Source organism: Schistocerca gregaria, chromosome 4 (genome assembly GCF_023897955.1).
Source record: "Schistocerca gregaria isolate iqSchGreg1 chromosome 4, iqSchGreg1.2, whole genome shotgun sequence".
Taxonomy (NCBI): Eukaryota; Metazoa; Arthropoda; class Insecta; order Orthoptera; family Acrididae; genus Schistocerca; species Schistocerca gregaria.
This window is the reverse complement of record NC_064923.1, coordinates 742787912-742805593: the sequence shown is the minus strand read 5'-3', so window position 1 is coordinate 742805593 and position 17682 is coordinate 742787912. Positions and strand designations below refer to the sequence as shown.

Here is a 17682-nt window from a genome sequence, read left to right as displayed (position 1 = left end):
TTAGCAGAATCCGTCTAAATCAACTCATCAAGCATTACATGAACTTCAAATACCGCAAGCAAGTGTGGTGAAGATTCTTCATGATGCAGGCCTTGCAACTGAATGATTTGATAACATGTGCTGAATTTGAAACTGAGATTCTCAACAGGATTGATGGCACTAATGATTACTTAAATCACATATTCTTTGCTAATGAATCCACCTTTCATGTCAGTGGAATGGTAAATAGGCATAATGTCCATATATAGGGTTCAGTGTCTCCATATGCCACTGTACAGTTACAGCGAGACAGCAAAAAAGTGAATGTTTAATGTGGCCTCATGCAGAACGAGGTTTTTGGACCATTTTTCTTCATGGAAACCTCCATGGCTGCTAACATTCACTTAGACATTTTGCAATAGTTCATTGTCCCACAGTTAGAAGAATATCAACCATGGATAAGTTTCCAGCAAGATGGAGCACCCCCCTACTGGACTTTGATAGTGAATGATTTCCTGTATGAAACATTTCTGGATTGGTGGATTTGAAGAAATGGTCCAACACCCTGTCCACCCAACTCTCCAGACATTAGGCCCCTTGACTTTTTTTACTGGGTCTATATCAAGGACAGAGTCTTCATTGCACCAGTTGCTGTCGTTGATGAACTGAAGGCTAGGATGCAAGCTGCTGTGGGTACTGTGACAGAAAACATGTTACAAAACACCTGGCGGGAACTGGAATACTGCCTCAACATTCTCCGAGCTACCAAGGGAGCACATGTTGAGGTTTAGTAATGTAAGTGGTCTTAAAAAAAAAAAAAAAAAAAAAAAAAAAAACTAGTAACACTACTCTATGTAACGGCATCAAATGTAAATTATTATGTCGAATGGTTAGTCTCTAATAAATTGTTATAATCAGTGCAAGACTTTGTGCTCACTCTGTATATCCATTCTTTAGATTTTCTATATCAGTTTTCCTGTTTATTGCCAAGGTTTTGCTGGCATATAACATTGATGGTTTAATTACTGTTTTGTAATGTCAAATTTTGGTATTTAAAGATAAGCATTTTTTGTTATAGAGGTTTTGATCTAATCCTAAACCTTTACAAGCTTTCTGTATTCTTTCTTGTTGTGCATATTTTTCAGAGATAATTTCTCCTAGATATTTGAAGTGAGATACTCTGTTAATTTCTCTATAGTTGGTTTGTAATTTGAAATTTTCTAAATTTGTTGTTGTAAACGCTGCCTTTTCAAATTAGATCTCGAGGCTGACTCTCTCTGCACATTCTTTTAGAGTTTCTATCTGTTATATAGCCATCTCACAAGAATCTGCCATTATTGTGACATCATCCACAAAGGCTAAGTAGGGGATTCATAGATTTTTCCCCCAATTAAATTGGTTTCCAGCAATTTTCTTCTTCAAGTTTCTTTTCCCATTCTTCCATGACTCTGTCTAGACCTAAATTGAACAACAAAGGCAATAACCCATCATCTTGTCTAAACCCAGTTTTTATCTCAAATGGTTTTGAAAGTTTTCAAATAAATTTCACTTTGGATGTTGTATTTGTTAATATCTGCTGAATCATCCTCTGTATTTTCCAATCCAATCCTATTTCTTCAAGAATCCTAAATGGCATGGGTCTGTGGACTGAGTCATAGGCCTTTTTGAAGTCAACAGTGACATATACTGTAGGCTTGCCTTGCATATTACTTATTCTTGTGGTTAATTTTAGGTTTAAAATTTGCTCTTGGCACAATCTGCTTGTCCTGAAACCAGCTTGGAAATCTGAGATTTTTGAATCTAGCAACTGTTGTGCTCTTTCAAGAACACAAGCTGATAATATCCTATATGTTACAGGGAGTAGTGAAAACCCTCTGTAATTATTCACATCATGTTTGTCTCCTTTTTTATGTAATGGGTATATTAAGGCCCACATTGAATCTTCTGGGATTTCTTTGGTGACCCATATATTTTGAATAATTCTTACTAGCTCTTTTCTTGAATTAGGCCCTAAACTTTTGAGAAATTTAGCTACAATTCCATGCTCCCCAGAGGGGTTTGATAATTTCTTCTTCTGTTGGCAGTGTAGAATGTTTCTGTTGTGAGGCTTTGGTGATGGATATTGGAAGGGTTTCTGTTAGTTCTGAACAGTTTAGCAGTTTTTCAACGTATTTGGCTAGTACTTCATAATTTTCTTCATCACTTGGTGCTAAATTCTCATCTGGTTTTCGGAAGCAAACATTTTGAGGGTTATAGCCTTTAATTTGGTTTGCATAGGTCTTGTAGAATCCGTGTGTATTATAATTTTTAAACCTTTTTCTTTTGATTGTTATTGCTGGATTACATATTTTCTCTTCTCTTGTCTGATAATTTTATTCAAAAACTTTCTTGTTTCTAGAAATTTTTGGTGATTCTCCTCATTCTTCTTCTAGTTGTGTTTTGTGAAGGCTTTTTTGTGAAGTTCAACTGTCTTTTCACATTCTATATTCCACCATGGATCTTTGGGTTTCTTCTGTAATGATATTTGTTCCTTGGCTATTTCTGTGATTTTTGCCTTGAATTTTTCCCAGTTGTTTGAAGGGGAAGTTTCCCATTTTTCTGTTGTTTCTGATTCTGTTAGTTTTTGTAGATTAAATTTTGGAACTACCAGTGGTGTTCATGATGTTTTTAGTCTTAGGGTGAATTGTACTTGAACCCTCAGAGACAAAATTTATGTGTTTCTTAACTTGAATATCTCTGATCTCGTTTTGGAAGTCATGAGAGATGGCTGCATGGTCTATCTGAAATTCTCCAAGTTGGCTTATAGGCGATCTCCATGTTTTCTGTTTACTAGGTTTCTTGTTGAAGGCAGTTGAGCTGATTTTCATGTTGAACTGTTGGCAGAGTTGGATTAGTCTCATACCATTTTTGTTGGTCATTCTGTGTGGCTTGAAATCTCCAAGAAGTATATTGATGTCATTTCTTGGTATTTTAGAGATTTCAAGTTCTAATCGTTCCCAGAATTTATCTACATCTTCTCAGTTCTTCCTATTTTCAATGTTGCAAGGTGTATGAACATTAATTAAATGTCATTTTTATTCTTGTTTTTAAACCTAAGAAACATTAGTCTAATGTTAATGGTTCCTACAGAATTTATAAATTGAACAGCGTATTTTTCAACAATAAAGGCCATACTGAGTATGTTTGCCCCTCTGCCAATTTCCCTATCAGTTCCACTTTTGAAGATTCTGAAGACATTGTCATCAGTGATTTGATTATCTGGGAACCTTGTCTCTTGTACTGCCAGGATTTAGATTTTCAGCCTGTTTAATTCTTCTGTTTTATATGTTATTTTATTATTGTTAATATTATAAATCTTCAAAATATTGTATATTATTTCAAAAAGACACACCTATTAGCATTCAGCCATAAGAAGTATGTTTTCTTTTCATTTCATGAAACATCTATTCATACATAAACATCTAGTGCTGACGACATTATGCATTCGAAACAGTCAGCATGTTTATGTCATCAGCTTTTTTCACTGCTGAACTTTTATCAAGTTGTTCACGTCAGTCAGCTTCTTTACAGTACCACACACTCTCAATGATCATCTTAACATACTTGTCGAATAATACATCCAGAAAGCACATCCATGTGACTGCACAAATTAATTTCCATACTTTATTTGTTTTGATTCAATAGCTAGTTTTATAGTTTGTGTGGAAAGCATGGTATGCAGTGATATAAGAACTCTGTCAAACTACATGAGAAGAATTCAGTCAAACTATGTGATTCTCCTACCTGAAAAATAATTTCCAACAATCTAAAGTAAAGAAATAGCCATGCAGTTGCTAAATGTTGCTAACACAGAGAAAATAGCACAAAATACCATCCATTCAGTCACAATGAAGTTCAAAAATTCCCCAAGATATATTAATTGTTGTGCATGCAAACACAGCTAATACTTAACTCACCTTACAACTGCCAATAATCAGCCCATGTTCTTGTATGTTTTACTTTCTTCAGGGAAGAGATAATTTAAATAAAAGATTTTTTACTTTCAGTGAACTGCTGGTGAATTATTTCCAAAGTTCAACAATTAAAAAATGTTTCCCATGTTGGTCAGTAAGTTTATCTGTTAAGAACTAGGTTTCTGTAAAGACTCTTTCATAGTTAGTTTAATCAAGTTAATTTTTCTTAGGTAGTATCACTCACAAAAATAAAGGACAACTGTCAGATGATAATCAACAACAAAATTCTTTTTCATAATTTTGTCATTACTTTGTGTTGGTAAATTTGTTCACAGTATTATATATTCAAAAGTTAATTTTATTTCATGATTACTCCCTTCCAAATAACACCATTCTAATTTTTCACACATATGCCACCCTAGTCCCAAACAACAACTGTCACTCCTTCCTCACCTTTCCCAAGAGCTCGATGTCCCTATCAGTCTCCTGAAATTTACCAACAATAGTTTTAGATTGTTGACCTGTCATGACATTCAGTGACAAACATCCACAACTTACAAATGTCTTATTCCATCTCAAGTTGAAAAAAAGATCTAAAGTAATTTTTATAGACTTTTCAATTTCTGGAGACCCCAATTTAAAAAGATGTAATTTATATTAGGCCTATCTGTGTGATTTATTGATTAATATCTGAAAAGCAGATATTGATATACCTTTTAGTAATACACACAGATAAAATGTTTGTAACAGCTTCTTCCATATATTTCATATATATTTTGTTCTTAGAACAAAGCATGCTTGCAGGAGCAATTTGGCAATGCTTTCCTTGCTTTTTTCTGTTTTCTTTCTCCCTGTCTTCATGATAAAACTTCATAAAAAATCAATGTCCAACCATGAGCACTTATTTATAGACTTTGGGTTGAGGCAAATGGTAAGCCATTGTGGATACAGTTTGTTGTAAATGAAATTATAGTCTGGTGGTGGATAATTTCTCAACAATGATGTATGGGAGCAATGTATGGCTGAAAGAGAATCAGATGAATGTTAATCCTTGCAATGGAACTTGAAATATGATGGAACCATGAGGCAATAAACAACCTTATTCCCATCATAGTAAAGGACTGAAGAACAACAGTTAAGGACATACATACACTGTATGATCAAAAGTGTCCAGACACCCCTAAAACCCTATGTTTTTCATATTACGAGCATTGTGCTGCCACCTACTGACAGGTACTCCATATCAGCAACCTCAGTACTCATTAGACATCATGAGAGAGCAGAATGGGGTGTTCTGAGAAACTCACGGACTTCGAACGTGGTCAGGTGATTGGGTGTCACTTGTGTCAGATGTCTGTACATGAGATGTCCACACTCCTACATCCTTAGGTCAACTTTTTCCAACGTGATAGTGAAGTGGAAACATGAAGGAACATGTACAGCCCAAAAGCATACAGGCTGATCTCATCTGTTGACTGACAGAGACAGCTGACAGCTGAAGAGGCTTGTAATGTGTAATAGGCAGACACCTATCCAGACCATCACAATGGAATTCCAAACTGCATCAGGATCTACTGTAAGTACTATGAAAATTAGGCAGGAGGTGGGAAAACTTGGATTCCATGGTCAAGAAGCTGCTCGTAAGCCATGCATCATGCCAGTAAATGCCAAACAACGTGTCGCTTCATGTCAGGAGTGTAAACATTGGACAATTGAACAGTGGAAAAATGTTGTGTGGAGTGAAGAATCATGGTACACAAAGTGGCAATTTGATGGCAGGGTGTGGGTATGGAAAATGCCACGTGAATGTCATCTGCTAGTGTGTGTAGTGCCAACAATAAAATTCAGAGATGGTGGCGTTATGGTGAGGTCATGTTTTTCATGGAGGTGGCTTATACCCCTTGTTGTTTTGTGTGGCACTATCACATCACAATGATGCTTTAAGCACCTTCTTGCTTCCCACTGTTGAAGAGCAATTTTGGGATGGCGATTGCATCCTTCAATATGATCAAGCACCTGTTCATAATGCACGGCCTATGGCAGAGTGGCTACATGAAAATAACATCTCTGTAATGGACTAGCCTGCACAGCGTTCTGACCTGAATCCTTTAGAACACCTTTGGGATGTTTTGGAATGCCGACTTCATGCCAGGTCTCACTGACAGACATGGATACCTCTCCTCAGTGCAGCAGTCTGTGAAGAATGGGTTGCCATTCCTGAAGAAACCTGCCAGCACCTGATTGAACATATGCCTGTGAGAGTGGAAGTTGTCATGAAGGCTAAGGGTGGGCCAACACCATATTGTATTTCACTGTTACCAATAGAGGGCATCATGAACTTCAAAGCAATTTTCAGCCAGGTGTCTGGATACTTTTGATCCCATAGTGTAGTGAATGTTATGGTATTTTGCATAAAAAATGTACATACATAAATACATATATACATTAACCCTTGTTCCATAGACCATGAATATGACATTTCGTAATGAGGTGGAACATGTCACTGATTTCATCTTTCCAACCCCCAAGGAAAGTGTGTCTTCTGTGCTTTTAACAGCTCTCACTGGATTCAGCTTGTTATTAGGGAGAGTGCGTATGGACTGACAAACTGACAACAAAACATTGATTTAAATGTGTCACAGTGTAGTCTGACTAGTGTGATGGACCAGTTTGCTAGAAAGAGATGTTACAGAGGTAAATTTTTCTTCTATAGTATATAATTCAGCACTGTACCAGACAAACAACTGATTGGGTGGTGTGTGGCAGTATTTAGCATCATGACCAATCCTGGGTTCTCTGAAAATCAAGCTGCCTCAATATAATACTCTCCTTAAGGGACATGATGGAGCCATTTATCTCTGAACTATCCACACACATTGCTTGAGGTGTCTTCTTGCAGAACAATGTTTCTCTGTAAACAGCAAAAAATGTCCAAGCATTCATCTTTGCATCGGACATAGCACTACTTCTCCACACTTCTTATTCTAAGCACACCTGTCATAGTGAAGGTCATAAACTGACTATTGGTGTTCAACCAGTAGACAATACAGCTGAGCCTTTAATTTATTTTATCAAGGACTGATTGAAAGCCTTTCTGATTTGTTGTCACATCACACAAATAATCTAGCTGCAAAGTGTTGGGACTTGGAAAATGCTGATTTAGAGAATATCATTTTTTCTTACATCATTTTTTTTGTATTGTTGTGGCTTGTATGTGATCCTCCTGGATAGCTGAGGGCGTTAAGGTGCTGCTTGCAGGATTTGGGAAGGTTAGTCTCCCCCAGATTGAACCTGTCTCATGGATTAATAATGAGGGCTGGTGAGACAGCTAACCTAGATGTGGTTTTAGGTGGTTTCCCACATCAGACTAAATAAACACCTATACTGTTCCTCATGTACATGCTAATCAAACATTTGCCACATGTTCTCACACTTGAACATGAGATTCACTTTAGATGCAGACAGATAGGATGCACAAATTCCGTCCTTGGGGGAGTGATGGCATGAGGAGGGCAACTGGCCAAACAGTAATACTACCCTACAGTGAAATAATGAAAGAAAAACAAGAAGATTGTGGGTCATCTGTGAACTAAAATATCATTTATTTTTGAAAGTTATTTCATTATGTGTAAATTTCACAAATAGGTAGTTTACTTTTTCAAGTGACATATGTTTATTTGTGACACAAATTTCCACTGAATCTTTAATTAAAATTAGAAAAAAAAAAGAGCCAGGCAGTTTGACATATATTTGTTTTTCCACAGGAATCTTCTTTATCTTACCCTGTATTGATTGCTATGCTAGAGTGGACTTGAGAACTCGAACATATGATGTTCCTCCACAAGAGGTAAGAACATATCATCAGATAATCATCAGAGCTTTATGTGCACTGGAAATCCTAAATAACAAGTGTCTTATCTATCCTTACTGAATAAAACAATGAAAACTAGTTATTTAGTTGATGATATGATACAAATTTTTGGGTGAACATGGTTTCATTTTATTACACTCTGAGTAATGTTACTTTACTTCCTAATTCCCTACTGATTATATTCTTTTCAAAAATTGATTATGAAATTAGAGCCACATAATTTGATAATACCCACAGAGCCATAAAATTAAGAACTGAGATAAAAAATGTTGTACATAAATTCTAAGACCAAAACAAATAAGACACATAAGGAAATTGGTGGATGTGAAATGTGATGTACATGTACAAACAAGCAAATTACAATTTCAAAAAAACTGGATGATTTATCAAGAAAAAGAGCTTCAGAAATTGAGCAAATCAATAATGTGTTGGTCCACCTCTGGCCCTTATGCAAATAGTTATTCCACTTGTCACTGTTTGATATAGTTTTTGGACTTTCCCCCAAGGGATATTTCGCCAGTTCTATCCATTTGGTGCAAAGATCACCAAAATCCCTAACTGGTTGGAGGGTCTTGCCTATTATCTCCAAATGTTCAATTTGGAGGGATTCGGCAGGTGACAGTCAGGCTGGTATCCCACTGCTGTCTGTGGCATCTTCAGATACGCCTTCATTGGTCATCAGGGTCCAGTTTGAAGTCGTAATCATCACTGAAGACAGTCAATGAGGTTCCAGGCTGAAGAGATTTCTGGAGATGCTTCTTATAGCAGTGGGATACCATCCCGATAGTTGCCCACCATATAGCCCCACAGCCAGAAGTGATGTTCTGGAGAACTATTTCTTTTCATAGTAGGATCCCTTTGGTCACCATTCATGTCCTCTTTCTAGGACAGTAGTACATCAATGATATTCTATGCCCCATTCTGCTGTCCTTCATGGCAAGCTGTCCTGCTCTTACATTTCAGCAAGCTAATGCCTGCCAGCACATGACAAGAATTTCTACTGCTTGTCTTCATGCTTGTCAAACACTACATTGGCCATCAAGGTTACCAGATCTCTTCCCAACTGCAAACATTTGGAGCATTATGAGCAGCACCCTCTAATCAGCCTGGTATTTTGACAATCTAATGCACCAATTGGACAGCATTTGGCACAATATCTCTCATCTACATCTACATCTACATACATACTCCGCAAGCCACCTGACGGTATGTGGCGGAGGGTACCTTGATTGCCTCTATTGGTTCTCACTTCTATTACAGTCTCGTATTGTTCGTGGAAAGAAGGATTGTCGGTATGCTTATGTGTGGACTCTAATCTCTCTGATTTTATCCTCATGGTGTCTTCATGAGATGTACATAGGAGGGAGCAATATGCTGCTTGACTCTTCGGTGAAGGTATGTTCTCGAAACTTTAGCAAAAGCCCTTACCCAGCTACTGAGTGTCTCTCCTGCAGAGTCTTCCACTGAAGTTTATCTGTCATCTCCATAAAGCTTTCGCAATTACTAAATGCTCCTGTAATGAAGCACGCTGCTCTCCATTGGATCTTCTCTATCTCTCTATCAACCCTATCTGGTATGGACCCCACACTGCTGAGCAGAATTAAGGCAGTGGGCGAACAAGCATACTATAACCTACTTCCTTTGTTTTCAGATTGCATTTCCTTAGGATTCTTCCAATGAATCTCAGTCTGGCATCTGCTAGATCAACGATCAACTTTATATGATCATTCCATTTTAAATCACTCCTAATGTGTACTCCCAGATAATTTATAGAAGTAACTGCTTCCAGTTACTGACTTGCTGTATTGTAGCTAAATGATAAGGGATCTATCTTTCTATGTATTTGCAGCACATTACCTGCACCATGCGTCAATTCGCTGCAGATCCTCGTGCATTTCAGTACCATTTTCCAATGTTACAACCTCTCAATACACCACAGCATCATCCACAGAAAGCCTCAGTGAACTTCTGATGTCATCCACAAGGTCATTTATATATATTGTGAATAGCAACGGTCCTACAACACTCCCCTGCGGCTCACCTGAAATCACTCTTACTTCAGAAGACTTCTCTCCATTGAGAATGACATGCTGCGTTCTGTTATCTAGGAACTCTTCAATCCAATCACACAATTGGTCTGATAGTCCATATGCTCTTACTTTGTTCATTATATGACTGTGGGGAACTGTATCTAACGCCTTGCAGAAGTCGAGAAACATGGCATCTACATGTGAAACTATGTCTATGGCCCTCTGAGTCTCGTGGACAAATAGCGCGAGCTGGGTTTCACTCGACCGTCTTTTTTTAAACCCATGCTGTTTCCTACGGAGTAGATTTCTAGTCTCCAGAAAAGTCATTATACTCAAACATAATACGTGTTCCAAAATTCTACAACTGATCGACGTTAGAGATATAGGTCTATAATTCTGCACATCTATTCGACGTCCCTTCTTGAAAATGGGGATGACCTGTGCCCTTTTCCAATCCTTTGGAATGGTATGCTCTTCTAGAGACATACGGTACACCGCTGCAAGAAGGGGGCCAAGTTCCTTTGCATACTCTGTGTAAAATCGAACTGGTATCCCATCAGGTCCAGCGGCTTTTCCTCTTTTGAGCAATTATCTGTTTTAATATCTACCATTTTGTCATCCGTGTGACAATCTAGAGAAGGAAATACAGTGCAGTCTTCCTCTGTGTAACAGCTTTAGAAAAAGACATTTAGTATGTTTTCCTCTGTTTCAGTACCATTTTTGTCACAGAGTGTCTGAACATTTTGTTTTGATCCCCCTACTACTTTGACATAAGACCAAAATTTCTTAGGATTTTCTGCCATGTCAGTACATGGAACTTTACTTTCAAATTCATTGAACGCCTCTCGCATAGCCCTCCTCACACCACATTTCCCTTCGCGTAATTTTTGTTTGTCAGCAAGGCTTTGGCTATGTTTATGTTTGCTGTGAAGTTCCCTTTGCTTCTGCAGCAGTTTTCTAACTTGCTTGTTGTACCACGGTGGCTCTTCTCCATCTCTTATGATCTTGCTTGGCACATACTCATCTAACGCATATTGTACGAGTGTTTTCAACTTTGTCCACTGATCCTCAACACTATCTGCACTTGAGACAAAACTTTTGTGTTGAGCTGTAAGCTACTCTGTAATCTGCTTTTTGTCACTTTTGCTGAACAGAAAAATCTTCCTACCTGTTTTAACATTTATATTTACAGCTGAAATCATTGATGCAGTAACCGCTTTATGATCACTGATTCCCTGTTCTGCGTTAACTGTTTCAAATAGTTCGGGTCTGTTTGTTACCTGGTCTATTATGTTATCACCATGAGTCAGTTCTCTGCTTAACTGCTCAAGGTAGTTTTCAGATAAAGCACTTAAAAAAATTCACTGCATTCTTTGTCCCTGCCACCTGTTATGAACATTTGAGTCTCTCAGTCTATATCCGACAAATTAAAATCTCCACCCAGAACTATAACATGGTGGGGAAATCTACTCGAAATATTTTCCAAAATAAAGTTCAGGTGCTCAGCTACAACAGCTGCTGAGCCAGGGGGCCTATAGAGAACATCCAGCAACTCTGTCAGTCAATACTAAGCCAAATAACAGTTTACATGAGGACCAGAGGTGGACCAACATGTTATTGACTTGCCCAATTTATTAAGCTAATTCTCTTGAATAAATCATCCAGTTTTTCTGAAACTGTAATCATTTGTTTGTCTGTACAAGTACATCACTTTGACCAATTTCTGTCTCAGTCAGATAATTCCTTTGTGGTGCATAATTTTTCCCCTTCTTCTTCTTCTTCTAGTGTATTAGCTAATATCAAGTCAAAGCACACTAGAAGGCAGGAAGGAATTATAATGACAATTCCATTGAAATGCTGAATTCTAATCATCTGTAGGATTTCTATGAATCTCTACAAAGTTTAGCTGTTAGAAGGTTCCCCAGGTCATTTGATTCAAATATGGACAACGTGTTATATAACAACAAAATTATTAGCGAATGCCATTTGTTTCACATTCCCTTCTTTTATTTTTTTACAGCTGTATTCTGAAATGTACATTACATGAGTAAACAAATCATGATTAGCAAGTTTATTTTGTATCTTTAAATATGTCGCAGATTACATTTTCATGTATTCACTGCATTGTCCTTAATACCTACACAGTCAGCAGTTTCTCTCGTTTTTTGTACTGTGTTAATGTTTTCCACCTTCATATTCAGTGTGTAAGAAGTAATACTCCCATGCCTCTGTTTGGCTCATTTGAACCCTTCACCATCTCATTCTACATCTCCACTCTGCATGCAATATGAGGCTCTCTTGAACAAAAAAATTTACAATTGGTTTCCCTTGTCTTTCAAATAGGTTCTTACAAAGGACAGTGTGACAGTATCAGTGGATGCTGTGGTGTATTATCGTGTCTCAAATGCAACTATTTCTGTTGCCAATGTGGAGAATGCTCATCATTCAACACGACTGCTGGCACAAACCACTTTGCGAAATACACTTGGCACACGACCACTCCATGAAATTCTCAGTGACAGGGATACAATATCAAGTCAAATGCAAGTAAGTACAAGTAATATATTCATGTTTATAATTTTATAGTGCCTACATTAGCCTGCTTATGCAATTCTTATATTAGTAAGTAGATAACTTTCCTTCGAATTTACCATAAACTTGTTGTAGTTTCTGATTAGGTTGATCTTCAGATCTGATTTGTAATACTGTGTAATTTAATACCTCAGGAAATATTGCATGATGTGTAGGCCTGTTTAAAATGTGGCTGACTTCTTACACACAGTGACCTGTTCCAGCTGACACTCGATGATGCTACTGAAGCCTGGGGAATCAAAGTTGAGAGAGTCGAGATGTAAGTCCCATTTTTCAAAGGCTCTTTGTAATCTTCTTGATTAGTGTTAGTTTGAGTAATTTTATTAAGCAGTTTTGACAGATAACCACATTTGCAGGACAGTTCGCGATATAACTTCATTAAATCATCGCTGACAATAATCTCACTACAATACTTATGTTTACTAAAATAATATGTTTGTTATTAAATGAAACAACAATTTCACTGTTACCAGTCACTGTTTATTTATGTCCACGACATGTTTCAAAAGTTGAAACCTCCATCACCCGGATCACCAGATGGATTTATATTTGTTAGCATGACACTCGTGTGGGTTTTATGATTTTTTTTTTTTTTTTAAGGAACTTGTGGCACTGTCTAGTGGAAAAACAAAACACTATTTCAGAACATGGTTTTGGGTTTCTTTTGACAAAAAACTAAACATATATCTAACCATGTTCTGAAATAGTGTTTTGTTTCTCCACTAGACAGTGCCACAAGTTCTTCCAAAAACAAAAAATAAACAAAAATTGTAACACAACTAACACACAAATGCCATACTAACAAATGTAAATCCACCTAATGATGGTGGTTTAAACACTTAAAATGCATCAAAGAGATAAATAAACAGTGACAGTAAACTTGTTGTTTCATTTAACGTCAATAACAGTCACGGTAAAGTGTAACCTAAATTGCTCGCATTTAAAGATGATTGTTGTATGGTTCACTTGTAAGGCTAATTTCAACAGCCCAAAAAATACTTCTGAAGCACTCTACATTTCTATTAACTTGGTGATGGCATATAACCAACACTTATTCTGTTACGATTTTGTATAATAATCGCAATTGTTCATTAAATGACTCTCTTCTATCAACCACTGCATTACCACCACAAAAGCCTCAAAATCACTTGTAAATTTGTTTTCATTCAAGTATGTTGCAACTGTTACATCAAGGGGGTATTAGTTGATGCAAGATTAGGAGTGTATTAGAGACACACAAAAACTCCTCATCAAAAGGACTCCAACAGTTCCTGTCTTCCATACACTAAATGTTGTTCTGTGTGTGGATGAAAATTGTCATGCACAAAGCAAGTTTTCTATTACAGTAATCAGCAATTTTCTTGGCAAAATAAAGTGTTCTGACATTAATGGCATCCTTCTGGCTTGGGTGTAGTCTTATCTTCATACTAGAATGCAGAGGTTCTCATTGACAGATTATGACATAGGCAAGAAACTAACCTCAGAATGGCTGAATGTAGCGTGTTGGATCACACAAGCAATAGTTTTGGGACTAATCTTGTTCTTAACCTACATAAATGATCTTCCAATGCATGGTTCCAAAACTCTAATGTTTTTTGATGACCCATGCCTATTATCAAGGGTTTGGAACCATAGGACTAAACTGTGATGTTTTTTGATGACACATAGGTGTACAGGGACTTGATAGGCCTGTAAAGAACATGACAGCCAAAAATAATGTCAAACAGAAAAACCAAAATTTCAGTAAAATATTTCTGACATTGTTTTTACTCTTTTATGATACAAATCATAAGCCAAGCATCTTCGATGAATTGCAGTCAATGAGCAAATTACTGATGGAAAAAGCCTTATATTATGAATACTTATTTGTTTTTTATGTGTGTTAAAATATATAAATGTATTGAAGTATATAAATAAAAGGTCAAAATTTTACTGATCTATAGGATTCAATTTGTATACACTTCTTACACTGTTTTAGCCATCATAAGAAGCAAACCAGCAGAAAAATGCCCCAGACAGAGCACAAGAAGGAGGTTCCTCTTGAAAAGACTGACAGAAAACTATCTGCCTCAGTCCTTATTCCATGTTTCTCACCAAAATTTTGGCATGTGAGCGTATCTGTGCTTTCTTTGTGTTGAAAGAGAGTAGCAGAGGGACAGTGATGGTGGAAGAGAGAGGAAACAGTGCCAGTGGGACAGAAACAGAGAGGAGACGATGGTGGTGAGAGGGAGAAAGAGTGTTATTGAAGGAGAAAGAGAGATGGGTGAAGACTGTATTAGTGGCACCAAATAGAGGGGAAATATTAATTATTTTTCTTTTGCAGGGGATCACAGTTATGTAGAATTTTTTGAAACAAATTTCCATCATTTGACTGGTAACTGTTCATTTATTTTACCCAATAATGATTTCAGCTTTATAGCCATTCTCACATGCATGTTGAAACGTTAAAATATGTCTGACCAGCTTGTGACATGTCATCATTGAAAGAACATATTTCTGGTCTTCTAGACTGTGCACAGTGTCGGGTACATTATGTGCACTCAGACCCTGCAAAACTACAGCTCATCTTATAAAACCATAATTTTATTGTGACGATGACAAATCCCAGATGGGTGAGGCACATTTTAACATTTCATCATGAACTTGATAATGGTTATAAAGCAAAAATCGTGACTGTCTGAAACAAGTGAACAATCAACAGTCAAATGTGAAAAATCCTTCTTAACAAAAAAATACAAATACGAGATATTGATGGTCAGTGAGAGACACTGGCAGTGAGAGAGAGAGAGAGAGATGAAGCAGCAGTGGGAGGAAAACAAACACAGTGTAGGAGAAAAAGCGACAAGTAGATACCACACACAGGCTTCAGGGCAGAGAGGGGGGGTCAGTTTGGGGGGGGGGGGGGGGGGGGCTCTGAACCCTCCCAGACCACCAAACTACAACATGTAGGTACAGGAGGGGTTGCATTTAGGACTGAAATTTTAAACCCATGGGTACAGGGTAAAAAATAACTTGGACACCCCAGAATTTCTGAGCTGCCAAGGTATTATGGAGACAATAGCAGTGTCAAAGAAAGACAAAAGGAGACAGTGTAAGAGTGAGAGGAGACAGTAGCACTGGAATATAGTGCAAATCAATGAGAGAAAAATGAGACAGTGGGAGAAAGACATAGACAGTGACAGTGAAAAAGAGGTAACAAATGTGAAGGCTTCACTGCAAAGACAGAATGAGAAAAAATATTTAGAATATTCTGCGATAAAAGAGTGTAAATATGTTTGAATTGCAAATTTTTGGTGAGAAAGGTGGAATGAAGATTGAGACAGCTGGTTCCCCACTTTTCAGTCAGATTTTTAAAGAGGAACCATGTTGTAGTGTGTAACACATTGTGTGCCATGCCACCTGAAAAAAGAAATGTCGTTTCATGGATGGACGACCATTATGGAACATTTACATATGGTGGAATTGTTTTATGTTATCGAGTTTGTGAGAAAAAAAGTTTCAAATAGACCAGCATGTCAAGACAAGTCTTCATATCACAAGAATACAGAAGAAAGGACAATGACAAAAATTTCTGAGAACAGCAAGTTGCAGTAGCAGGGATTTGTCCAAAGGTAACCAAAAAAGTCAGTTTAACAGGAATCCATGTGAAGCATTCATTGCAAGCAATATTCCTCTTCACAGACTTACAAACCGTATCCTCAAAGGCTTCCTGCATAAATAATGCTTAAATCAAAATATTCCACATGAATCAACATTGCATAAAAATTACATACCGACAATTTATGTAAATGTTGTGGAAGAAATATTCAATGAACTCAAGGACAGCATTATCTGGATTTCAGTTGACCAAACTACAGACACTTGTGGCTATTACATTGCAAATTTAATTGTTGATGCTTTAAAAGAGGAGCCTTCTTTTTCCTATTTAGCGGCCTACAAAGATTTTGAAAAAGTAAATCACTCTATGATCACCATATTTGTTAATCAGGTTATTAGAAAAATATTTCCAGAATCTTCTGTGGATGAAAGAGTGTTTGTGTTTATTTCAGACGTTGCTCCCTATGTGATCAAAGCATGAAAAGCCCTCATAGTATTTTATCCCAATTTGACTCATGTGATGTGCTTTGCTGATGGAATACATTGACTTGCTGAAAAAGAACATTCCACATTTGTGAATGTAAATAAACTGATTTCATCAACAAAGAAAGTGTTTCTATAGGCCTCTGCTCACGCCAAGATCTACAAATAAAAACCACCAAATGTGCCTTTACCCCCAAATCAGTGATAACTCGTTGGGACACACAACTGGTCACACAGCTGGTCAAGCTGTGTTTTACAATTAACATTTCAAAGCCACTAGAGGAGTGGTAAACAACTTCAATAGAGGCTTTGGCAGTTTACCAGTACAAGGAAGCTTTTAATGATTCTGGTATTAAAAAAGACATTGCTGTGATTATCACTCATTTTTCCCATATACCTGCAAGTATTAAAAGGCTTGAAACTCTAGGTTTGGCATTGAATGAATCTATTCAGTTAATGAATAAAATTATTCTAGTCAACTCCTCACTGCTGGAGGTATACCCAAGAAACCTTAAAGAAAAGTTTGAAAACATTTTAAACAATAACCTGGGCTTTGAATCTTTGTACCAAATTGATAATTTTATTAATGGGATGGGTGAACTTTTACCAGAAACAATAAGTGCCAACATAGCACCCAAATTCAAATACTGCACATTTACCTCAGTTGATGTAGAATGGTCCTTTTCTGCTTATAAAAATATTTTGAGTGATCAAAGACTCAATCTTGCTACGAAACACTTGGAACAGTACTTGGTTATTTGTGTTTACAATAACATAAAAATGTAAAATGAACTGTAAATGATGCTTTAGTCCAATAGTATTAATTAAAAGTTAATGCTGTTCAAAAGAATTCATGATGGTATGCTGTTTTTTAAATAAAATATTACAGAGTTTTTGAGCATGCCCCTCTTCATGTGTATATCTGTATGTATCAATTATTTCACTGTGACTCACTCGCATCGCATCCAATTATTACGAGCAACAACAGCAAAAAAGGAACAATTCTTGAAACACGGTATGTGTCCCCATTTTCTAAATTTTTAGAAACATCTACCAGAAAGTATTCAGAAAATGATATCAACACTCTAAATGTACCAATTTCTCATGTGACTGGTGCTCTTCCTTGTAATTGATATGCATAGTTTCAACTTTGAGATAATGACCATGTTTTTTTATT

At 36.9% G+C, this 17682-nt stretch overlaps 1 protein-coding gene across 1 annotated transcript in view; it reads left to right on the top strand.

Annotated features, from left to right (window-relative positions):
- The window catches only part of LOC126267898 (band 7 protein AGAP004871-like), a 395199-nt gene that overhangs the window by 348249 nt on the left and 29268 nt on the right, over window positions 1-17682 (top strand). The window contains exons 4-6 of the mRNA XM_049973209.1: window positions 7697-7779; window positions 12177-12380; window positions 12629-12684. Of these exons, the coding sequence (XP_049829166.1) occupies window positions 7697-7779; window positions 12177-12380; window positions 12629-12684 (343 nt within the window). The remainder of the gene's footprint in view (window positions 1-7696; window positions 7780-12176; window positions 12381-12628; window positions 12685-17682) is intronic.